Genomic DNA, 24,164 nt, shown 5'->3' with positions numbered 1-24,164 from the left:
TAGATTTATCTCTTTATTGATCAACTATAAAATATTGATCTACTTAAATGGATATCGGGAGAAACACTGATTAAGTCGATTGCTTCAGTAAAAAAAAAGAAACAAACCCTGTTCCCTCCTCCTCCTCTTCCTCCTCCTCCGTTCCTTCCTACTATTCTGCTCAATGTATTTCTACAACATTAAAGAACAGGGGCAGAAAGTATATTCTGATCTCCTCCCTCGGCTCAAGGACATTTACAAAACATTAACGTCTAGAATTCTCTAAATAATAATATTCCCCCCCAACATCAGGACTGTAAGAACAGATCACATACTGAACACATCAGAGGAAGAACCAGCCTCTCTCTCTCTCTCTCTCTCTCTCTCTCTCTCTCTCTCTCTCAAAGGCGGATGCGCATGGGGTGTGTCGGGACGGAGTAAAGGCTGATAGATAGATGGGGAACAGGGGCAATAAGAGTGTGTTCACTCCAGAGAAACACTGATAATATCTCCAACACCATGTCTTCAGAACCCTGTTAACACCAGCAGGTAATAAGGTCATGGGGGAGTAGGCGGGTCCAGACAGGACAGGCACCAATCAGAGTACAGGACTGTATCCTCTCTCTCTCTCTCTCTCTCTCTCTCTCTCTCTCTCTCTCTCTCTCTCTCTCTCTCTCTCTCTCTCTCTCTCTCTCTCTCTCTCTCTCTCTCTCTCTCTCTCTCTCTCTCTCTCTCTCTCTCTCTCTCTCTCTCTCTCTCTCATAACGTTATGTTAGTGTAATATGTCTGGGTCAGATAGACAGACCTCCTCTCATCAAAAACAAACTGTGAAATACAGCTACGGGCCAGTGAGGATGATATCTTCCCTGGTAAATAAAATCACTTCCTGTCTTTTATATATATATATCTATATGAGTGTTAGAATTATTGTTTGTATTTACAGGTAGAAGTCTGTGTGTGTGAGAGCTTATAAAGAAGATCCAAGCGTTTGTAAATACGGTCTGTAGTCTCTCTCTTCGTTCGTCGGATCAAACGTTACGAGTTGACAGGATCGACCTCGGCGTTTGGTCGGGGTCGGGGTCCGGTGTCGTTAGCGTGTCGTGCCATCAGATGACGGGGACTCCGTCCGTGTTATAGATCATGCCAGTGGTGGGTTCGTATGTCCCGGCCAGGTAGTACAGGTCTTGGCTGTCGGCGTAGCGACGCGTCAGCGTCATGGTTTCGTACTCTGACACGCCGACCACCAGACACTTGTGACTGACCGTCTGGACATCGTTCTCGTCGCTGTGGGACGACTGGTACAGAGCCCGCTGCAGGGACACACGCACACGTTAACAACAAATACACACGTTGACAACAAATACACACGTTAACAACAAATACACACGTTAACAACAAATACACACGTTAACAACAAATACACACGTTGACAACAAATACACACGTTGACAACAAATACACACGTTGACAACAAATACACACGTTAACAACAAATACACACGTTAACAACAAATACACACGTTAACAACAAATACACACGTTGACAACAAATACACACGTTGACAACAAATACACACGTTGACAACAAATACACACGTTAACAACAAATACACACGTTAACACACAATTAAGGAAAATAACTGTTTTTGTGGCCGTAAAGTAAGTGTGAAGTGTGTGTGGTGGTGTGGTAGGGTGTGTGGTAGGGTGTGTGGTGTGGCAGGGTGTGTGGTAGGGTGTGGTAGGGTGTGTGGTGGTGTGGCAGGGTGTGTGGTGGTGTGGTAGGGTGTGTGTGTGGTGTGGTAGGGTGTGTGGTGGTGTGGTAGGGTGGGTGTGGTAGGGTGTGTGGTGGTGTGGTAGGGTGTGTAGTGTGGCAGGGTGTGTGGTAGGGTAGGGTGTGTGGTGGTGTGGTAGGGTGTGTGGTGGTGTGGTAGGGTGTGTGGTAGGGTGTGTGGTGTGGCAGGGTGTGTGGTAGGGTGTGGTAGGGTGTGTGGTGGTGTGGCAGGGTGTGTGGTGGTGTGGTAGGGTGTGTGTGTGGTGTGGTAGGGTGTGTGGTGGTGTGGTAGGGTGTGTGTGGTGTGGTAGGGTGTGTGGTGGTGTGGCAGGGTGTGTGGTGGTGTGGTAGGGTGTGTGATGGTGTGGTAGGGTGTGTGGTGGTGTGGCAGGGTGTGTGTGGGTTGGTAGGGTGTGTGTGGTGTGGCAGGGTGTGTGGTGGTGTGGTAGGGTGTGTGGTGGTGTGGCAGGGTGTGTGTGGGTTAGTAGGGTGTGTGGTGGTGTGGTAGGGTGTGTGGTGGTGTGGCAGGGTGTGTGTGGGTTGGTAGGGTGTGTGTGGTGTGGCAGGGTGTGTGGTGGTGTGGCAGGGTGTGTGTGGGTTGGTAGGGTGTGTGGTGGTGTGGTAGGGTGTGTGGTGGTGTGGCAGGGTGTGTGTGGGTTGGTAGGGTGTGTGTGGTGTGGCAGGGTGTGTGGTGGTGTGGCAGGGTGTGTGTGGGTTGGTAGGGTGTGTGTGGTGTGGCAGGGTGTGTGTGGGTTGGTAGGGTGTGTGGTGGTGTGGTAGGGTGTGTGGTGGTGTGGTAGGGTGTGTGGTGGTGTGGTAGGGTGTGTGGTGGTGTGGTAGGGTGTGGTAGGGTGTGTGGTGGTGTGGTAGGGTGTGTGTGGTGTGGTAGGGTGTGTGGTGGGTTGGTAGGGTGTGTGGTGGTGTGGTAGGGTGTGGTAGGGTGTGTGGTGGTGTGGTAGGGTGTGTGGTGGGTTGGTAGGGTGTGTGGTGGTGTGGTAGGGTGTGTGGTGGGTTGGTAGGGTGTGTGGTGGTGTGGTAGGGTGTGTGTGGTGTGGCAGGGTGTGTGTGGGTTGGTAGGGTGTGTGTGGGTTGGTAGGGTGTGTGGTGGTGTGGCAGGGTGTGTGTGGGTTGGTAGGGTGTGTGGTGGTGTGGCAGGGTGTGTGTGGGTTGGTAGGGTGTGTGTGGGTTGGTAGGGTGTGTGTGGGTTGGTAGGGTGTGTGTGGTGTGGCAGGGTGTGTGTGGGTTGGTAGGGTGTGTGGTGGTGTGGCAGGGTGTGTGTGGGTTGGTAGGGTGTGTGTGGGTTGGTAGGGTGTGTGGGTCGGTAGGGTGTGTGGTGGGTTGGTAGGGTGTGTGGTGGTGTGGTAGGGTGTGTGGTGGTGTGGCAGGGTGTGTGTGGGTTGGTAGGGTGTGTGTGGGTTGGTAGGGTGTGTGTGGTGTGGCAGGGTGTGTGGTGTGGTAGGGTGTGTGGTGGGTTGGTAGGGTGTGTGGTGGTGTGGTAGGGTGTGTGGTGGGTTGGTAGGGTGTGTGTGGGTTGGTAGGGTGTGTGTGGTGTGGCAGGGTGTGTGTGGGTTGGTAGGGTGTGTGTGGGTGGGTTGGTAGGGTGTGTGTGGTGTGGCAGGGTGTGTGTGGGTTGGTAGGGTGTGTGTGGTGTGGCAGGGTGTGTGGTGTGGTAGGGTGTGTGGTGGGTTGGTAGGGTGTGTGGTGGTGTGGTAGGGGGTGTGGTGGTGTGGTAGGGTGTGTGTGGGTTGGTAGGGTGTGTGGTGGTGTGGTAGGGTGTGGTAGGGTGTGTGGTGGTGTGGTAGGGTGTGTGGTGGTGTGGCAGGGTGTGTGTGGGTTGGTAGGGTGTGTGGTGGTGTGGCAGGGTGTGTGTGGGTTGGTAGGGTGTGTGTGGGTTGGTAGGGTGTGTGTGGTGTGGCAGGGTGTGTGTGGGTTGGTAGGGTGTGTGGCGGTGTGGCAGGGTGTGTGTGGGTTGGTAGGGTGTGTGTGGGTTGGTAGGGTGTGTGGGTCGGTAGGGTGTGTGGTGGTGTGGCAGGGTGTGTGTGGGTTGGTAGGGTGTGTGGTGGTGTGGCAGGGTGTGTGTGGGTTGGTAGGGTGTGTGTGGGTTGGTAGGGTGTGTGGTGGTGTGGTAGGGGGTGTGGTGGTGTGGTAGGGGGTGTGGTGTGGTAGGGTGTGTGGTGGGTTGGTAGGGTGTGTGGTGGTGTGGTAGGGTGTGTGGTGGTGTGGTAGGGTGTGTGGTGGGTTGGTAGGGTGTGTGGTGGGTTGGTAGGGTGTGTGGTGGTGTGGTAGGGTGTGTGGTGGGTTGGTAGGGTGTGTGGTGGGTTGGTAGGGTGTGTGGTGGGTTGGTAGGGTGTGTGGTGGGTTGGTAGGGTGTGTGTGGTGGGTTGGTAGGGTGTGTGTGGTGGGTTGGTAGGGTGTGTGGTGGGTTGGTAGGGTGTGTGTGGTGGGTTGGTAGGGTGTGTGGTGGGTTGGTAGGGTGTGTGGTGGGTTGGTAGGGTGTGTGTGGTGGGTTGGTAGGGTGTGTGGTGGGTTGGTAGGGAGTGTGGTGGGTTGGTAGGGTGTGTGGTGGGTTGGTAGGGTGTGTGTGGTGGGTTGGTAGGGTGTGTGGTGGGTTGGTAGGGTGTGTGTGGTGGGTTGGTAGGGTGTGTGGTGGGTTGGTAGGGTGTGTGGTGGTGTGGTAGGGTGTGTGGTAGGGTGTGTGTGGGTTGGTAGGGTGTGTGTGGTGTGGCAGGGTGTGTGTGGGTTGGTAGGGTGTGTGGTGGTGTGGCAGGGTGTGTGTGGGTTGGTAGGGTGTGTGTGGGTTGGTAGGGTGTGTGGGTCGGTAGGGTGTGTGGTGGTGTGGCAGGGTGTGTGTGTGTTGGTAGGGTGTGTGGTGGTGTGGCAGGGTGTGTGTGGGTTGGTAGGGTGTGTGTGGTGTGGCAGGGTGTGTGGTGTGGTAGGGTGTGTGGTGGGTTGGTAGGGTGTGTGGTGGTGTGGTAGGGGGTGTGGTGGTGTGGTAGGGTGTGTGGTGGGTTGGTAGGGTGTGTGGTGGGTTGGTAGGGTGTGTGGTGGTGTGGTAGGGTGTGTGGTGGGTTGGTAGGGTGTGTGGTGGGTTGGTAGGGTGTGTGGTGGGTTGGTAGGGTGTGTGTGGTGGGTTGGTAGGGTGTGTGGTGGGTTGGTAGGGTGTGTGTGGTGGGTTGGTAGGGTGTGTGGTGGGTTGGTAGGGTGTGTGTGGTGGGTTGGTAGGGTGTGTGTGGTGGGTTGGTAGGGTGTGTGGTGGGTTGGTAGGGTGTGTGGTGGGTTGGTAGGGTGTGTGGTGGGTTGGTAGGGTGTGTGTGGTGGGTTGGTAGGGTGTGTGGTGGGTTGGTAGGGTGTGTGTGGTGGGTTGGTAGGGTGTGTGGTGGGTTGGTAGGGTGTGTGGTGGTGTGGTAGGGTGTGTGGTAGGGTGTGTGGTGGGTTGGTAGGGTGTGTGTGGTGGGTTGGTAGGGTGTGTGGTGGGTTGGTAGGGTGTGTGTGGTGGGTTGGTAGGGTGTGTGGTGGGTTGGTAGGGTGTGTGTGGTGGGTTGGTAGGGTGTGTGGTGGGTTGGTAGGGTGTGTGGTGGGTTGGTAGGGTGTGTGTGGTGGGTTGGTAGGGTGTGTGGTGGGTTGGTAGGGTGTGTGGTGGGTTGGTAGGGTGTGTGGTGGTTTGGTAGGGTGTGTGGTGGGTTGGTAGGGTGTGTGTGGTGGTTTGGTAGGGTGTGTGGTGGTGTGGTAGGGTGTGTGTGGTGTGGCAGGGTGTGTGGTGGTGTGGTAGGGTGTGTGTGGTGTGGCAGGGTGTGTGGTGGTGTGGTAGGGTGTGTGGTGGGTTGGTAGGGTGTGTGGTGGGTTGGTAGGGTGTGTGTGGTGGGTTGGTAGGGTGTGTGGTGGGTTGGTAGGGTGTGTGGTGGGTTGGTAGGGTGTGTGTGGTGGGTTGGAGGGTGTGTGGTGGGTTGGTAGGGTGTGTGTGGTGGGTTGGTAGGGTGTGTGGTGGGTTGGTAGGGTGTGTGGTGGTGTGGTAGGGTGTGTGGTGGTGTGGCAGGGTGTGTGTGGGTTGGTAGGGTGTGTGTGGGTTGGTAGGGTGTGTGGGTCGGTAGGGTGTGTGGTGGTGTGGCAGGGTGTGTGTGGGTTGGTAGGGTGTGTGGTGGTGTGGCAGGGTGTGTGTGGGTTGGTAGGGTGTGTGTGGTGTGGCAGGGTGTGTGGTGTGGTAGGGTGTGTGGTGGGTTGGTAGGGTGTGTGGTGGTGTGGTAGGGTGTGTGGTGGTGTGGTAGGGTGGGTTGGTAGGGTGTGTGGTGGTGTGGTAGGGTGTGTGGTGGTGTGGTAGGGTGTGTGGTGGGTTGGTAGGGTGTGTGGTGGGTTGGTAGGGTGTGTGGTGGGTTGGTAGGGTGTGTGTGGTGGGTTGGTAGGGTGTGTGGTGGGTTGGTAGGGTGTGTGTGGTGGGTTGGTAGGGTGTGTGGTGGGTTGGTAGGGTGTGTGGTGGGTTGGTAGGGTGTGTGTGGTGGGTTGGTAGGGTGTGTGGTGGGTTGGTAGGGTGTGTGGTGGGTTGGTAGGGTGTGTGGTGGGTTGGTAGGGTGTGTGTGGTGGGTTGGTAGGGTGTGTGGTGGGTTGGTAGGGTGTGTGTGGTGGGTTGGTAGGGTGTGTGGTGGGTTGGTAGGGTGTGTGGTGGTGTGGTAGGGTGTGTGGTAGGGTGTGTGGTGGGTTGGTAGGGTGTGTGTGGTGGGTTGGTAGGGTGTGTGGTGGGTTGGTAGGGTGTGTGTGGTGGGTTGGTAGGGTGTGTGGTGGGTTGGTAGGGTGTGTGTGGTGGGTTGGTAGGGTGTGTGGTGGGTTGGTAGGGTGTGTGGTGGGTTGGTAGGGTGTGTGTGGTGGGTTGGTAGGGTGTGTGGTGGGTTGGTAGGGTGTGTGGTGGGTTGGTAGGGTGTGTGTGGTGGGTTGGTAGGGTGTGTGGTGGGTTGGTAGGGTGTGTGTGGTGGGTTGGTAGGGTGTGTGGTGGTGTGGTAGGGTGTGTGTGGTGTGGCAGGGTGTGTGGTGGTGTGGTAGGGTGTGTGTGGTGTGGCAGGGTGTGTGGTGGTGTGGTAGGGTGTGTGGTGGGTTGGTAGGGTGTGTGGTGGGTTGGTAGGGTGTGTGTGGTGGGTTGGTAGGGTGTGTGGTGGGTTGGTAGGGTGTGTGGTGGGTTGGTAGGGTGTGTGTGGTGGGTTGGTAGGGTGTGTGGTGGGTTGGTAGGGTGTGTGTGGTGGGTTGGTAGGGTGTGTGGTGGGTTGGTAGGGTGTGTGGTGGTGTGGTAGGGTGTGTGGTAGGGTGTGTGGTAGGGTGTGTGGTGGTGTGGTAGGGTGTGTGGTGGTGTGGTAGGGTGTGTGGTAGGGTGTGTGGTGGTGTGGTAGGGTGTGTGGTAGGGTGTGTGGTGGTGTGGTAGGGTGTGTGGTGGTGTGGTAGGGTGTGTGGTGGTGTGGTAGGGTGTGTGGTAGGGTGTGTGGTGGTGTGGTAGGGTGTGTGGTGGTGTGGTAGGGTGTGTGGTAGGGTGCGTGGTAGGGTGTGTGGTGTGGCAGGGTGTGTGGTGGTGTGGTAGGGTGTGTGTGGTGTGGTAGGGTGTGTGGTGGGTTGGTAGGGTGTGTGGTGGGTTGGTAGGGTGTGTGTGGTGGGTTGGTAGGGTGTGTGGTGGGTTGGTAGGGTGTGTGGTGGGTTGGTAGGGTGTGTGTGGTGGGTTGGTAGGGTGTGTGGTGGGTTGGTAGGGTGTGTGGTGGGTTGGTAGGGTGTGTGGTGGGTTGGTAGGGTGTGTGTGGTGGGTTGGTAGGGTGTGTGGTGGGTTGGTAGGGTGTGTGTGGTGGGTTGGTAGGGTGTGTGGTGGGTTGGTAGGGTGTGTGGTGGTGTGGTAGGGTGTGTGGTAGGGTGTGTGGTGGGTTGGTAGGGTGTGTGTGGTGGGTTGGTAGGGTGTGTGGTGGGTTGGTAGGGTGTGTGTGGTGGGTTGGTAGGGTGTGTGGTGGGTTGGTAGGGTGTGTGTGGTGGGTTGGTAGGGTGTGTGGTGGGTTGGTAGGGTGTGTGGTGGGTTGGTAGGGTGTGTGTGGTGGGTTGGTAGGGTGTGTGGTGGGTTGGTAGGGTGTGTGGTGGGTTGGTAGGGTGTGTGTGGTGGGTTGGTAGGGTGTGTGGTGGGTTGGTAGGGTGTGTGTGGTGGGTTGGTAGGGTGTGTGGTGGTGTGGTAGGGTGTGTGTGGTGTGGCAGGGTGTGTGGTGGTGTGGTAGGGTGTGTGTGGTGTGGCAGGGTGTGTGGTGGTGTGGTAGGGTGTGTGGTGGGTTGGTAGGGTGTGTGGTGGGTTGGTAGGGTGTGTGTGGTGGGTTGGTAGGGTGTGTGGTGGGTTGGTAGGGTGTGTGGTGGGTTGGTAGGGTGTGTGTGGTGGGTTGGTAGGGTGTGTGTGGTGGGTTGGTAGGGTGTGTGGTGGGTTGGTAGGGTGTGTGTGGTGGGTTGGTAGGGTGTGTGGTGGGTTGGTAGGGTGTGTGGTGGTGTGGTAGGGTGTGTGGTAGGGTGTGTGGTAGGGTGTGTGGTGTGGTAGGGTGTGTGGTGGTGTGGTAGGGTGTGTGGTGGTGTGGTAGGGTGTGTGGTGGTGTGGTAGGGTGTGTGGTAGGGTGTGTGGTGGTGTGGTAGGGTGTGTGGTGGAGTGGTAGGGTGTGTGGTGGTGTGGTAGGGTGTGTGGTAGGGTGTGTGGTGGTGTGGTAGGGTGTGTGGTGGTGTGGTAGGGTGTGTGGTAGGGTGCGTGGTAGGGTGTGTGGTGTGGCAGGGTGTGTGGTGGTGTGGTAGGGTGTGTGTGGTGTGGTAGGGTGTGTGGTGGTGTGGTAGGATGTGTGGTGGTGTGGTAGGGTGTGTGTGGTGTGGTAGGGTGTGTGGTGGTGTGGTAGGGTGTGTGGTGGTGTGGTAGGATGTGTGGTGGTGTGGTAGGGTGTGTGGTAGGGTGCGTGGTAGGGTGTGTGGTGTGGCAGGGTGTGTGGTGGTGTGGTAGGGTGTGTGTGGTGTGGTAGGGTGTGTGGTGGTGTGGTAGGATGTGTGGTGGTGTGGTAGGGTGTGTGGTGGTGTGGTAGGGTGTGTGGTGGTGTGGTAGGGTGTGTGGTGGTGTGGTAGGGTGTGTGGTAGGGTGTGTGGTGTGGCAGGGTGTGTGGTGGTGTGGCAGGGTGTGTGGTGGTGTGGTAGGGTGTGTGTGGTGTGGTAGGGTGTGTGGTGGGTTGGTAGGGTGTGTGGTGGGTTGGTAGGGTGTGTGTGGTGGGTTGGTAGGGTGTGTGGTGGGTTGGTAGGGTGTGTGTGGTGGGTTGGTAGGGTGTGTGGTGGGTTGGTAGGGTGTGTGGTGGGTTGGTAGGGTGTGTGTGGTGGGTTGGTAGGGTGTGTGGTGGGTTGGTAGGGTGTGTGGTGGGTTGGTAGGGTGTGTGGTGGGTTGGTAGGGTGTGTGTGGTGGGTTGGTAGGGTGTGTGGTGGGTTGGTAGGGTGTGTGTGGTGGGTTGGTAGGGTGTGTGGTGGGTTGGTAGGGTGTGTGGTGGTGTGGTAGGGTGTGTGGTAGGGTGTGTGGTGGGTTGGTAGGGTGTGTGTGGTGGGTTGGTAGGGTGTGTGGTGGGTTGGTAGGGTGTGTGTGGTGGGTTGGTAGGGTGTGTGGTGGGTTGGTAGGGTGTGTGTGGTGGGTTGGTAGGGTGTGTGGTGGGTTGGTAGGGTGTGTGGTGGGTTGGTAGGGTGTGTGTGGTGGGTTGGTAGGGTGTGTGGTGGGTTGGTAGGGTGTGTGGTGGGTTGGTAGGGTGTGTGGTGGGTTGGTAGGGTGTGTGTGGTGGGTTGGTAGGGTGTGTGGTGGGTTGGTAGGGTGTGTGTGGTGGGTTGGAGGGTGTGTGGTGGTGTGGTAGGGTGTGTGTGGTGTGGTAGGGTGTGTGGTGGTGTGGTAGGGTGTGTGGTGGTGTGGTAGGGTGTGTGGTGGGTTGGTAGGGTGTGTGGTGGGTTGGTAGGGTGTGTGTGGTGGGTTGGTAGGGTGTGTGGTGGGTTGGTAGGGTGTGTGGTGGGTTGGTAGGGTGTGTGTGGTGGGTTGGTAGGGTGTGTGTGGTGGGTTGGTAGGGTGTGTGGTGGGTTGGTAGGGTGTGTGTGGTGGGTTGGTAGGGTGAGTGGTGGGTTGGTAGGGTGTGTGGTGGTGTGGTAGGGTGTGTGGTAGGGTGTGTGGTAGGGTGTGTGGTGGTGTGGTAGGGTGTGTGGTGGTGTGGTAGGGTGTGTGGTAGGGTGTGTGGTGGTGTGGTAGGGTGTGTGGTGGTGTGGTAGGGTGTGTGGTGGTGTGGTAGGGTGTGTGGTGGTGTGGTGGGTGTGTGGTGGTGTGGTAGGGTGTGTGGTAGGGTGTGTGGTGGTGTGGTAGGGTGTGTGGTGGTGTGGTAGGGTGTGTGGTAGGGTGCGTGGTAGGGTGTGTGGTGTGGCAGGGTGTGTGGTGGTGTGGTAGGGTGTGTGTGGTGTGGTAGGGTGTGTGGTGGTGTGGTAGGATGTGTGGTGGTGTGGTAGGGTGTGTGTGGTGTGGTAGGGTGTGTGGTGGTGTGGTAGGGTGTGTGGTGGTGTGGTAGGATGTGTGGTGGTGTGGTAGGGTGTGTGGTAGGGTGCGTGGTAGGGTGTGTGGTGTGGCAGGGTGTGTGGTGGTGTGGTAGGGTGTGTGTGGTGTGGTAGGGTGTGTGGTGGTGTGGTAGGGTGTGTGGTGGTGTGGTAGGGTGTGTGGTAGGGTGTGTGGTGTGGCAGGGTGTGTGGTGGTGTGGTAGGGTGTGTGGTGGTGTGGTAGGATGTGTGGTGGTGTGGTAGGGTGTGTGGTAGGGTGCGTGGTAGGGTGTGTGGTGTGGCAGGGTGTGTGGTGGTGTGGTAGGATGTGTGGTGGTGTGGTAGGGTGTGTGTGGTGTGGTAGGGTGTGTGGTGGTGTGGTAGGGTGTGTGGTGGTGTGGTAGGGTGTGTGGTGGTGTGGTAGGGTGTGTGGTGGTGTGGTAGGGTGTGTGGTGGTGTGGTAGGGTGTGTGGTAGGGTGTGTGGTGGTGTGGTAGGGTGTGTGGTGGTGTGGTAGGGTGTGTGGTGGTGTGGTAGGGTGTGTGGTGGTGTGGTAGGATGTGTGGTGGTGTGGTAGGGTGTGTGGTAGGGTGTGTGGTGTGGCAGGGTGTGTGTGGTGTGGTAGGGTGTGTGGTGGTGTGGTAGGGTGTGTGTGGTGTGGTAGGGTGTGTGGTGGTGTGGTAGGGTGTGTGGTGGTGTGGTAGGGTGTGTCTGGTGTGGCAGGGTGTGTGGTGGTGTGGTAGGGTGTGTGTGGTGTGGCAGGGTGTGTGGTGGTGTGGTAGGGTGTGTGGTGGTGTGGTAGGGTGTGTGGTGGTGTGGTAGGGTGTGTGGTAGGGTGTGTGGTAGGGTGTGTGGTGTGGCAGGGTGTGTGGTGGTGTGGTAGGGTGTGTGTGGTGTGGTAGGGTGTGTGGTGGTGTGGTAGGGTGTGTGTGGTGTGGCAGGGTGTGTGTGGTGTGGTAGGGTGTGTGGTGTGGTAGGGTGTGTGTGGGGGTGTGGTGTGTGGTTTGGTAGGGTGTGTGTGGTGTGGTAGGGTGTGTGTGGGGTGGTAGGGTGTGTGTGGTGTGGTAGGGTGTGTGTGGGGGTGTGGTGTGTGGTTTGGTAGGGTGTGTGTGGTGTGGTAGGGTGTGTGTGGTGTGGTAGGGTGTGTGTGGTGTGGTAGGGTGTGTGGTGGGTTGGTAGGGTGTGTGGTGGGTTGGTAGGGTGTGTGGTGGGTTGGTAGGGTGTGTGTGGTGTGGTAGGGTGTGTGGTGGGTTGGTAGGGTGTGTGTGGTGGGTTGGTAGGGTGTGTGTGGTAGGGTGTGTGGTGGGTTGGTAGGGTGTGTGTGGTGTGTGTGGTGTGGTAGGGGGTGTGTGGTGTGGTAGGGTGTGTGGTGGTGTGGTAGGGTGTGTGTGGTGTGGTAGGGTGTGTGTGGTGTGGTAGGGTGTGTGGTGGGTTGGTAGGGTGTGTGGTGTGGCAGGGTGTGTGGTGGGTTGGTAGGCTGTGTGGTGGGTTGGTTGGGTGTGTGGTGTGGTAGGGTGTGTGGTGGGTTGGTAGGGTGTGTGGTGTGGTAGGGTGTGTGTGGTGTGGCAGGGTGTGTGGTGGTGTGGTAGGGTGTGTGTGGTAGGGTGTGTGTGGTGTGGCAGGGTGTGTGTGGTGTGGTAGGGTGTGTGGTGTGGTAGGGTGTGGTGGGCTGGTAGGGTGTGTGTGGCAGGGTGTGTGTGGTGTGGTAGGGTGTGTGTGGCAGGGTGTGTGTGGTGTGGTAGGGTGTGTGGTGTGGTAGGGTAGGGTGTGTGTGGTGTGGTAGGGTGTGTGTGGTGTGGTAGGGTGTGTGGTGGGTTGGTAGGGTGTGTGTGGTGTGGTAGGGTGTGTGGTGTGGCAGGGTGTGTGGTGGGTTGGTAGAGTGTGTGTGGTGTGGTAGGGTGTGTGGTGTGGTAGGGTGTGTGGTGGGTTGGTAGGGTGTGTGTGGTGTGGTAGGGTGTGTGTGGTGTGGTAGGGTGTGTGTGGTGTGGTAGGGTGTGTGGTGTGGTAGGGTGTAGTGTGTGGTTTGGTAGGGTGTGTGTGGGGGTGTGGTAGGGTGTGTGGTGGTGTGTGGTAGGGTGTGGTGTGTGGTGGTGTGGTGTGGTAGGGTGTGTGTGGGGGTGTGGTGTGTGGTGGTGTGGTAGGGTGTGTGTGGGGGTGTGGTAGGGTATGTGGTGGTGTGTGGTAGGATGTGTGTGGGGGTGTGGTGTATGGTAGGGTGTGTGTGGTGGTGTGTGGTGGTGTGGTGTGTGGTGGGTTGGTAGGCTGTGTGGTGTGGTAGGGTGTGTGGTGGGTTGGTAGGGTGTGTGGTGTGGTAGGGTGTGTGTGGTGGTGTGTGGTAGAGTGTGGTGTGGCAGGGTGTGGGGGTGTGTGTGTATGGTCTCACCTCCATGAAGTCTTTCCTCTGGTTGGAGGAGAGCAGAGATGAAGGAAGAGACTGACCAGACATCTGATCCCAGTTCTAGGAGAGAGACGGGGAGGGAGAGACAGAGAGAGGAGAGAAAGAGAGGGGGGGAGAGATGGGGAGGGAGAGAGAGAGAGATGGGGAGGGAGAGAGAGAGAGATGGGGAGGGAGAGAGAGAGAGATGGGGAGGGAGGGAGAGAGAGAGGGGGAGGGAGAGAGAGATGGGGAGGGAGAGAGAGAGATGGGGAGGGAGAGAGAGAGGGGGAAGGAGAGACAGAGAGAGGAGAGAAAGAGAGGGGGGGAGAGATGGGGAGGGAGAGAGAGAGAGATGGGGAGGGAGGGAGAGAGAGATGGGGAGGGAGAGAGAGATGGGGAGGGAGAGAGAGAGATGGGGAGGGAGGGAGAGAGAGAGAGATGGGGAGGGAGGGAGAGAGAGATGGGGAGGGAGAGAGAGATGGGGAGGGAGAGAGAGAGATGGGGAGGGAGAGAGAGAGGGGGAAGGAGAGACAGAGAGAGGAGAGAAAGAGAGGGGGGAGAGATGGGGAGGGAGAGAGAGAGAGATGGGGAGGGAGGGAGAGAGAGATGGGGAGGGAGAGAGAGATGGGGAGGGAGAGAGAGAGATGGGGAGGGAGAGAGAGAGGGGGAAGGAGAGGGAGATGGGGAGAGAGATGGGAGGGGGAGAGAGATGGGGAGGGGGAGAGAGAGATGGGGAAGTAAAGAGAGAGATGGGAGGGGGAGAGAGAGATGGGGAGGGAGAGAGAGAGAGAGAGGGGGAGGGAGAGAGAGAGAGAGAGATGGGGAGGGGGAGAGAGATGGGGAGGGAGAGAGAGAGATGGGGGGGTGAGACAGAGAGAGGAGAGAAAGAGAGGACAGAGGGAGGAGAGGACAGAGAGGGGGGGAGAGATGGGGAGGGAGAGAGCGATGGGAAGGGAGTGAGCATCTCTCACTCACATCGAGAGGACAGAGGGAGGGAGAGAGAGAGATGGGGAGGGAGAGAGAGGGGGGGAGGGAGAGAGAGAGGGGGAGGGAGAGAGAGGGGGGGAAGGAGAGAGAGATGGGGAGGGAGAGATGGGAGGGGGAGAGAGATGGATTACTATACAGTAATATATCCCTTACCCCACTATACAGTAATATACACCTTACCCCACTATACAGTAATATACACCTTACCCCACAATACAGTAATATATCCCTTACCCCACTATACAGTAATATACACCTTACCCCACTATACAGTAATATACACCTTACCCCACAATACAGTAATATACACCTTACCCCACTATACAGTAATATACATCTTACCCCACAATACAGTAATATACACCTTACCCCACTATACAGTAATATACCCCTTACCCCACTATACAGTAATATATACACCTTACCCCACTATACAGTAATATATCCCTTACCCCACTATACCGTAATATACACCTTACCCCACTATACAGTAATATATACACCTTACCCCACTATACAGTAATATACCCCTTACCCCACTATACAGTAATACACACCTTACCCCACTATACAGTAATATACACCTTACCCCACTATACAGTAATATACACCTTACCCCACAATACAGTAATATACACCTTACCCCACTATACAGTAATATACATCTTACCCCACTATACAGTAATATACACCTTACCCCACTATACAGTAATATACCCCTTACCCCACTATACAGTAATATATACACCTTACCCCACTATACAGTAATATATCCCTTACCCCACTATACCGTAATATACACCTTACCCCACTATACAGTAATACACACCTTACCCCACTATACAGTAATATACACCTTACCCCACTATACAGTAATATATACACCTTACCCCTCTATACAGTAATATATACACCTTACCCCACTATACAGTAATATACACCTTACCCCACTATACAGTAATATACACCTTACCCCACTATACAGTAATATATACACCTTACCCCACTATACAGTAATATACACCTTACCCCACTATACAGTAATATACACCATACCCCACTATACAGTAATATACACCTTACCCCACTATACAGTAATATATACACCTTACCCCACTATACAGTAATATACACCTTACCCCACTATACAGTAACATACACCTTACCCCACTATACAGTAATATACACCTTACCCCACAATACAGTAATATACACCTTACCCCACTATACAGTAATATACACCTTACCCCACAATACAGTAATATACACCTTACCCCACTATACAGTAATATACCCCTTACCCCACTATACAGTAATATATACACCTTACCCCACTATACAGTAATATATCCCTTACCCCACTATACCGTAATATACACCTTACCCCACTATACAGTAATATATACACCTTACCCCACTATACAGTAATATACCCCTTACCCCACTATACAGTAATATACCCCTTACCCCACTATACAGTAATATACCCCTTACCCCACTATACAGTAATACACACCTTACCCCACTATACAGTAATATACACCTTACCCCACTATACAGTAATATACACCTTACCCCACAATACAGTAATATACACCTTACCCCACTATACAGTAATATACATCTTACCCCACAATACAGTAATATACACCTTACCCCACTATACAGTAATATACCCCTTACCCCACTATACAGTAATATATACACCTTACCCCACTATACAGTAATATACACCTTACCCCACTATACAGTAATATACACCTTACCCCACTATACAGTAATATATACACCTTACCCCACTATACAGTAATATACACCTTACCCCACTATACAGTAATATACACCTTACCCCACTATACAGTAATATACACCTTACCCCACTATACAGTAATATACACCTTACCCCACTATACAGTAATATACACCTTACCCCACTATACAGTAATATACACCTTAACCCACTATACAGTAATATACACCTTACCCCACTATACAGTAATATACACCATACCCCACTATACAGTAATATACACCATACCCCACTATACAGTAATATACACCTTACCCCACTATACAGTAATATATACACCTTACCCCACTATACAGTAATATACACCTTACCCCACTATACAGTAATATACACCTTACCCCACTATACAGTAATATACACCTTACCCCACTATACAGTAATATACACCTTACCCCACTATACAGTAATATACACCTTACCCCACTATACAGTAATATACACCTTAACCCACTATACAGTAATATACACCTTACCCCACTATACAGTAATATACACCTTACCCCACTATACAGTAATATACACCTTAACCCACTATACAGTAATATACACCTTACCCCACTATACAGTAATATACACCATACCCCACTATACAGTAATATACACCTTACCCCACTATACAGTAATATACACCTTACCCCACTATACAGTAATATATACACCTTACCCCACTATACAGTAATATATACCTTACCCCACTATACAGTAATATACACCTTACCCCACTATACAGTAATATACACCTTACCCCACTATACAGTAACATACACCTTACCCCACTATACAGTAATATATACACCTTACCCCACTATACAGTAATATATAAAACCAGTTAACCTCTGACCCCTACCTTCTTGTGGTGTAGTTTCTTGCCAGGGTTGGTCTCCTCCGGGTGATAAAACCAGTTAACCTCTGACCCCTACCTTCTTGTCGTGTAGTTTCTTGCCAGGGTTGGTCTCCTCCGGGTGATAAAACCAGTTAACCTCTGACCCCTACCTTCTTGTCGTGTAGTTTCTTGCCAGGGTTGGTCTCCTCCGGGTGATAAAACCAGTTAACCTCTGACCCCTACCTTCTTGTCGTGTAGTTTCTTGCCAGGGTTGGTCTCCTCCGGGTGATAAAACCAGTTAACCTCTGACCCCTACCTTCTTGTCGTGTAGTTTCTTGCCAGGGTTGGTCTCCTCCGGGTGATAAAACCAGTTAACCTCTGACCCCTACCTTCTTGTCGTGTAGTTTCTTGCCAGGGTTGGTCTCCTCCGGGTGATAAAACCAGTTAACCTCTGACCCCTACCTTCTTGTCGTGTAGTTTCTTGCCAGGGTTGGTCTCCTCAGGGTGATAGAACCAGTTAACTCTGACCACCATGTTGGATCCCCAGCTCTCCCACATGCTCTGGATCTTCCCGATGAAGGGCAGGTTGGGTCGGCCGGCTGAAAGGAACACGGCGCAGTCCCCGACACCAATCATCTCTCTGCCTCGCACGATGGCCTTGTAGAACAGCTTCTTAGCCTTCCCTTTCATACCACGCCTCTGGAGACAGACAGGCAGACAGACAGGCAGTCAGAAAGATAAGCAGACAGACAGGCAGAGAGACAGACAGTCAGTCAGAAAGACAGACAGTCAGTCAGGCAGAAAGACAGACAGTCAGTCAGAAAGACAGACAGTCAGTCAGGCAGAAAGACAGACAGTCAGTCAGAAAGACAGACAGTCAGTCAGAAAGACAGTCAGGCAGAAAATGGGGCAGAAAGACAGACAGTCAGAAAGACAGACAGAAAGAAGACAGTCAGACAGACAGTCAAGAAAGACAGACAGTCAAAGACAGACAGTCAAAGACAGACAGACAGGCAAAGACAGACAGGCAGGCAGAAAGACAGGCAAGAAAGACAGACAGACAGGCAAAGACAGACAGGCAGGCAGAAAGACAGGCAAGAAAGACAGACAGACAGTCAAAGACAGACAGTCAGGCAGAAAGATAGACAGACAGTCAGAAAGACAGACAGTCAGAAAGACAGACAGTCAGAAAGACAGACAGTCAGAAAGACAGACAGACAGAAAGACAAGTCAGACAGACAGAGGGTAAGCAGGGAGACATTTTTCTGGCTAATCTTCAGGAAACAACTCAAAAACAACAACTCCAGTGTCATGGAGAGCTTCAACATATCAACCCCAAGCCTGTGTTCTCCCTCTCACCTGCGTGGGTTTACCGAACCACTTCCAGAGCTGTCTGGCAGGCAGGAAGGCAGAGATCTTGGGTCTGTTCTCTACGCTCGGTAATCGCTGTCTCTTAGCCAGCTCCTTGGTGGTGGGGAGGTGAACCCCCTCTCTGCGCCGCGGCCTGCCCACCGACCCCACACCTCCCTGGCTCTTCTGCCGGGCTGGACGACCCCGGGGCCTGGCTGGCTTGGAGGACGGGGAGATAGACGGGGGAGGAGAGGAGGGAGATTCATCTTCTTCTAATACTTCTTCTTCCTCTTCGGCCTTTTTCAACTTCTTCATTTCTTCCTCCTTCTCCTCTTCCTCCACCTCTACCTCCTCTTCCTCCACCTGTGGGGTAGTTGGAGGGGGGGAGACGGGGAGAGGTGCAGGGGGGGCGGTCTCCTCGTCTGAACTACACGAGGACTCCTCGTCAGTGGAGGAGGAAGAGGAGGAGGAGGTGCTAGAGGAGGACGAAGAGGAGGAGGCTGGGGAGGAGGGGTGGGAGCAGCTGGAGCTACACTTCGTTTTCTTCCTCGTCTCCTCCTCTTCCTCAGATCCTGAACTACTGCTGCCGTGAGACTCCCCTCTCTTCTCCCTCTCCTCCCCTCTCTTCTCTTCCCCTTGTTTCGTTCTCTCCTCTCTCTTTGGTTCTCTGTCTCCCCCTCCACCCCGGTCTCTTTCTCTGCCCAGAGAAGGCGTTCTGTAGGCGGGTTCTCTCCCCAGCAGGCCCGCCTCGCTCTCCGGAGCCCTCCCCTTTACCCTCGCCGGCGTCTGGACGGCTGCGGCCGTGGCGAGGGGTGTGTGTTCTTGCCGTAAGCTCCTCCCCTCCAGCAGCATCAGAGCCTTGGTCTTCTTGGTCTTGGGCGAGGTCACGCCCTCGTGGTCCAGCTTCACTAGGGGTTCCTCTGGGAGGGCCTTACGCCCCTGTCGCCCCCCGTCCTGCCTGCCCTCCCCCGGGACATGCCTGGGTCTGGAGATACCCGGAATAAAGGTGTTAAGTTCCGCTCTGGATCTGGCAGCAGAGTGGTCCGAGCTGGGTCTAGGTTTGGAGGTACTAGAGCTGGTTCTAGGTTTGGAGGTACTAGAGCTGGTTCTAGGTTTGGAGGTACTAGAGCTGGGCCCGGAGCTGGTTCTAGGTTTGGAGGTACTAGAGCTGGGTCCAGGGCTGGGTCTAGGTTTGGAGGTACTAGAGCTGGGCCCGGGGCTGGTTCTAGGTTTGGAGGTACTAGAGCTGGGCCCAGGGCTGGTTCTAGGTTTGGAGGTACTAGAGCTGGGCTCGGAGCTGGTTCTAGGTTTGGAGGTACTAGAGCTGGGTCCAGGGCTGGGTCTAGGTTTGGAGGTACTAGAGCTGGGCCCGGAGCTGGTTCTAGGTTTGGAGGTACTAGAGCTGGGCCCGGGGCTGGTTCTAGGCCTGGTAGAAGGATCCGGGGTGGGTCTGTGTTTGTTATGGTTCTGTTTGGGTCTGGAGATTGCTTTGGGAGCGGTTCTGGGTTTGTCGTGATCAGGTTTAAAGTTAGCTGCAGGTCCAGGTCTGGGGAGTTCTGCTGTAGAGTTAGGTCTAGGTTTGGATTTTGGTACGGAGGTAAGGTTCGTTTTAGGGTTAGGTAGAAGAGGGTTTGGTCTGATGGTAAGGGAAGTAGGGTTGGGCTTAAGTAGTGGAGGGGAGAGTTTAGACTTAGGGTTGGGTTTAGGGTTAGGTTGGGTGCTGACGTTACAAGAGGCGAGATTGGGTTGGCTGTACAGGTCCACCCGTAGTATCTTCCCGTAAGGGGCTGGGTGGTAGAGAGATGGGGGCTTGGGAGAGGCCTGGGCTGAGCTGGGTCTCCTGGGGTTCTGGCTGCGTGGGGAGGCAGGCAGGCTGGGGGTGCTGGTGGGCTTGGAGGGTCGGCCTGGTCCCGGCCTGGGGGCAGACAGGGGTCTTTCCTGAGCAGGCCTCTGGGAGGAGGAAGGCCTGTCTTGGGCTGGTCTGGTGGGGAGCTGAGGTCTGTCTGGAGCCTGGCTGGGTACCGGGGGGGACATCTTCTCCTGGGGATCTGGGCTCACTGGGGGCTCTAGAGGGAAGGAAAGGCAAGAGTTAACAAATGACAAATGACAGACCTGAGTTTACAGAACTTGGAACTTAATCGGTTTATAGACCTAACAGGGATAACAGAATTCACAGACCTAACAGGGAGAACAGACCTAACAGGGATAACAGAATTCACAGACCTAACAGGGAGAACAGAATTCACAGACCTAACAGGGAGAACAGACCTAACAGGGATAACAGAATTCACAGACCTAACAGGGAGAACAGAATTCACAGACCTAACAGGGAGAACAGAATTCACAGACCTAACAGGGAGAACAGAATTCACAGACCTAACAGGGAGAACAGAATTCACAGACCTAACAGGGAGAACAGAATTCACAGACCTAACAGGGATAACAGAATTCACAGACCTAACAGGGATAACACAATTCACAGACCTAACAGGGATAACAGAATTCACAGACCTAACAGGGATAACAGAATTCACAGACCTAACAGGGATAACAGAATTCACAGACCTAACAGGGATAACACAATTCACAGACCTAACAGGGAGAACAGAATTCACAGACCTAACAGGGAGAACAGAATTCACAGACCTAACAGGGATAACACAATTCACAGACCTAACAGGGAGAACAGAATTCACAGACCTAACAGGGAGAACAGAATTCACAGACCTAACAGGGAGAACAGACCTAACAGGGATAACAGAATTCACAGACCTAACAGGGATAACAGAATTCACAGACCTAACAGGGATAACAGAATTCACAGACCTAACAGGGAGAACAGAATTCACAGACCTAACAGGGAGAACAGAATTCACAGACCTAACAGGGATAACAGAATTCACAGACCTAACAGGGAGAACAGAATTCACAGACCTAACAGGGATAACAGAATTCACAGACCTAACAGGGAGAACAGAATTCACAGACCTAACAGGGATAACAGAATTCACAGACCTAACAGGGAGAACAGAATTCACAGACCTAACAGGGATAACAGAATTCACAGACCTAACAGGGAGAACAGAATTCACAGACCTAACAGGGATAACAGAATTCACAGACCTAACAGGGATAACAGAATTCACAGACCTAACAGGGAGAACAGAATTCACAGACCTAACAGGGAGAACAGACCTAACAGGGATAACAGAATTCACAGACCTAACAGGGATAACAGAATTCACAGACCTAACAGGGATAACAGAATTCACAGACCTAACAGGGATAACAGACCTAACAGGGATAACAGAATTCACAGACCTAACAGGGATAACACAATTCACAGACCTAACAGGGATAACAGAATTCACAGCAGTTATAAAGTCTTAAAGCTGTTCTAACTGGCATCAAGGTCTCTGATTGGCTCACCAGGTTTGGGTTTCTTGGCCGGTCTCCCTCTGCCCTTGGGGGCGGAGTCCCCTGCTTTAGGCCTCGTCTCACTGGTGTCCTTGCTGCACTTCCTGACACGCCTCCTGGAGCAGCTGGCCACTAGCAGCGCGGGGGAGGGCTCAGCACCTACAGGGGGGGGGGCAGGTTTAACATCAGAATCATCAGACACACTGAACAAACCCACTGGGATACAAGAGAGTGTGTGTGTCCTTGTGTGTGTGTGTGTCCTTGTGTGTGTGTGTGAGTGTGTGTGTGTCCTTGTGTGTGTTTGTGTGTGTGTCCTTGTGTGTGTCCTTGTGTGAGTGTGTGTGTGTCCTTGTGTGAGTGTGTGTGTGTCCTTGTGTGAGTGTGTGTGTGTGTGTGTCCTTGTGTGTGTGTGAGTGTGTGTGTGTCCTTGTGTGTGTTTGTGTGTGTGTCTGTGTGTGTGTGAGTGTGTGTGTGTCCTTGTGTGAGTGTGAGTGTGTGTGTGTGTCCTTGTGTGTGTCCTTGTGTGTGTGTGTGTGTCCTTGTGTGTGTGTGTGAGTGTCCTTGTGTGTGTCCTTGTGTGTGTGTGTGTGTCCTTGTGTGAGTGTGTGTGTGAGTCCTTGTGTGTGTGTGAGTGTGTGTGTGTCCTTGTGTGAGTGTGTGTGTGTGTCCTTGTGTGTGTGTGAGTGTGTGTGTGTCCTTGTGTGTGTCCTTGTGTGTGTGTCCTTGTGTGTGTGTGTGTGTGTGTGTGTGTCCTTGTGTGAGTGTGTGTGAGACTGTGTGTCCGTCCGTGTGTGTCCGTCCGTGTGTGTCCGTGTCCGTTCGTCCGTCTGTGTGTGTCCGTCCGTGTGTCCCCGTTCGTGGTCCGTCCGTGTGTCCCCGTTCGTCCGTCCGTGTGTCCCCGTTCGCCCGTCCCCGTCAGTCCGTCCGTGTGTCCCCGTTCGTCCGTCCGTGTGTCCCCGTTCGCCCGTCCCCGTCAGTCCGTCCGTGTGTCCCCGTCAGTCCGTGTGGTCCGTGTGTGTCCTTACACTGTATCTTGTAGTCGGGGGGCAGCAGTCTGATGTGGGAGAGGGGGATACGACCCGTGTCCCCGTCGTCAAACTCCACCGCGATGAGGTCATCACTGTCATCACCGTCTGAACTTCCTGTACAGACAGGAAGGGGTGGGGTTAAAGGAACAGGTCCCCTAGAATCAAATGACAAGGTGTGTCTAAACCTTTGGCTGGTGATTAGACTATAAAACAGTATTTATATTGATTAGACTATAAAACAGTATTTATATTGATTAGACTATAAAACAGTATTTATAGTGATTAGACTATAAAACAGTATTTATATTGATTAGACTATAAAACAGTATTTATAGTGATTAGACTATAAAACAGTATTTATATTGATTAGACTATAAAACAGTATTTATAGTGATTAGACTATAAAACAGTATTTATATTGATTAGACTATAAAACAGTATTTATAGTGATTAGACTATAAAACAGTATTTATATTGATTAGACTATAAAACAGTATTTATAGTGATTAGACTATAAAACAGTATTTATATTGATTAGACTATAAAACAGTATTTATATTGATTAGACTATAAAACAGTATTTATAGTGATTAGACTATAAAACAGTATTTATATTGATTAGACTATAAAACAGTATTTATATTGATTAGACTATAAAACAGTATTTATATTGATTAGACTATAAAACAGTATTTATAGTGATTAGACTATAAAACAGTATTTATAGTGATTAGACTATAAAACAGTATATAGTGATTAGACTATAAAACAGTATTTATATTGATTAGACTATAAAACAGTATTTATAGTGATTAGACTATAAAACAGTATTTATATTGATTAGACTATAAAACAGCATTTATATTGATTAGACTATAAAACAGTATTTATAGTGATTAGACTATAAAACAGTATTTATATTGATTAGACTATAAAACAGTATTTATATTGATTAGACTATAAAACAGTATTTATAGTGATTAGACTATAAAACAGTATTTATAGTGATTAGACTATAAAACAGTATTTATAGTGATTAGACTATAAAACAGTATTTATAGTGATTAGACTATAAAACAGTATTTATATTGATTAGACTATAAAACAGTATTTATAGTGATTAGACTATAAAACAGTATTTATAGTGATTAGACTATAAAACAGTATTTATATTGATTAGACTATAAAACAGTATTTATAGTGATTAGACTATAAAACAGTATTTATATTGATTAGACTATAAAACAGTATTTATAGTGATTAGACTATAAAACAGTATTTATATTGATTAGACTATAAAACAGTATTTATATTGATTAGACTATAAAACAGTATTTATAGTGATTAGACTATAAAACAGTATTTATATTGATTAGACTATAAAACAGTATTTATAGTGATTAGACTATAAAACAGTATTTATATTGATTAGACTATAAAACAGTATTTATATTGATTAGACTATAAAACAGTATTTATAGTGATTAGACTATAAAACAGTATTTATAGTGATTAGACTATAAAACAGTATTTATATTGATTAGACTATAAAACAGTATTTATAGTGATTAGACTATAAAACAGTATTTATATTGATTAGACTATAAAACAGTATTTATAGTGATTAGACTATAAAACAGTATTTATAGTGATTAGACTATAAAACAGTATTTATATTGATTAGACTATAAAACAGTATTTATATTGTTATAAAATTTAAAATGTTTATTTTTCAGCTTTTCTAGTTTTTATTGGCCAAAAGCCAGCTATTACCGGGTAATGGAAACCCTGGAGTGTGTGTTACCGTTGACTACGGTGCCGGGGTAGAGACAGTGGTACTGTGCGTTACCGTTGACTACGGTGCCGGGGTAGAGACAGTGGTACTGTGCGTTACCGTTGACTACGGTGCCGGGGTAGAGACAGTGGTACTGTGCGTTACCGTTGACTACGGTGCCGGGGTAGAGACAGTGGTACTGTGCGTTACCGTTGACTACGGTGCCGGGGTAGAGACAGTGGTAGTGTGCGTTACCGTTGACTACGGTGCCGGGGTAGAGACAGTGGTAGTGTGCGTTACCGTTGACTACGGTGCCGGGGTAGAGACAGTGGTAC

At 52.0% G+C, this 24,164-nt stretch overlaps 1 protein-coding gene across 1 annotated transcript in view; it reads right to left on the bottom strand.

Moving 5' to 3' along the window:
• The window catches only part of tnrc18 (trinucleotide repeat containing 18), a 116,712-nt gene continuing 92,548 nt past the window's right edge, over positions 1 to 24,164 (bottom strand). Inside the window, exons 28-33 of the mRNA XM_071343563.1 lie at positions 22,053 to 22,169; positions 21,040 to 21,186; positions 17,620 to 19,676; positions 16,723 to 16,959; positions 12,647 to 12,721; positions 1 to 1,289 (exon numbers count right to left, since the gene is read on the bottom strand). Of these exons, the coding sequence (XP_071199664.1) occupies positions 1,086 to 1,289; positions 12,647 to 12,721; positions 16,723 to 16,959; positions 17,620 to 19,676; positions 21,040 to 21,186; positions 22,053 to 22,169 (2,837 nt within the window). The 3' untranslated portion in view covers positions 1 to 1,085. The remainder of the gene's footprint in view (positions 1,290 to 12,646; positions 12,722 to 16,722; positions 16,960 to 17,619; positions 19,677 to 21,039; positions 21,187 to 22,052; positions 22,170 to 24,164) is intronic.

This window comes from Salvelinus alpinus, chromosome 1, assembly GCF_045679555.1.
Source record: "Salvelinus alpinus chromosome 1, SLU_Salpinus.1, whole genome shotgun sequence".
NCBI classification, from domain to species: domain Eukaryota; kingdom Metazoa; phylum Chordata; class Actinopteri; order Salmoniformes; family Salmonidae; genus Salvelinus; species Salvelinus alpinus.
The sequence above is the reverse complement of the archived record's forward strand: the minus strand, read 5'-3'. Positions and strand labels throughout refer to the sequence as shown.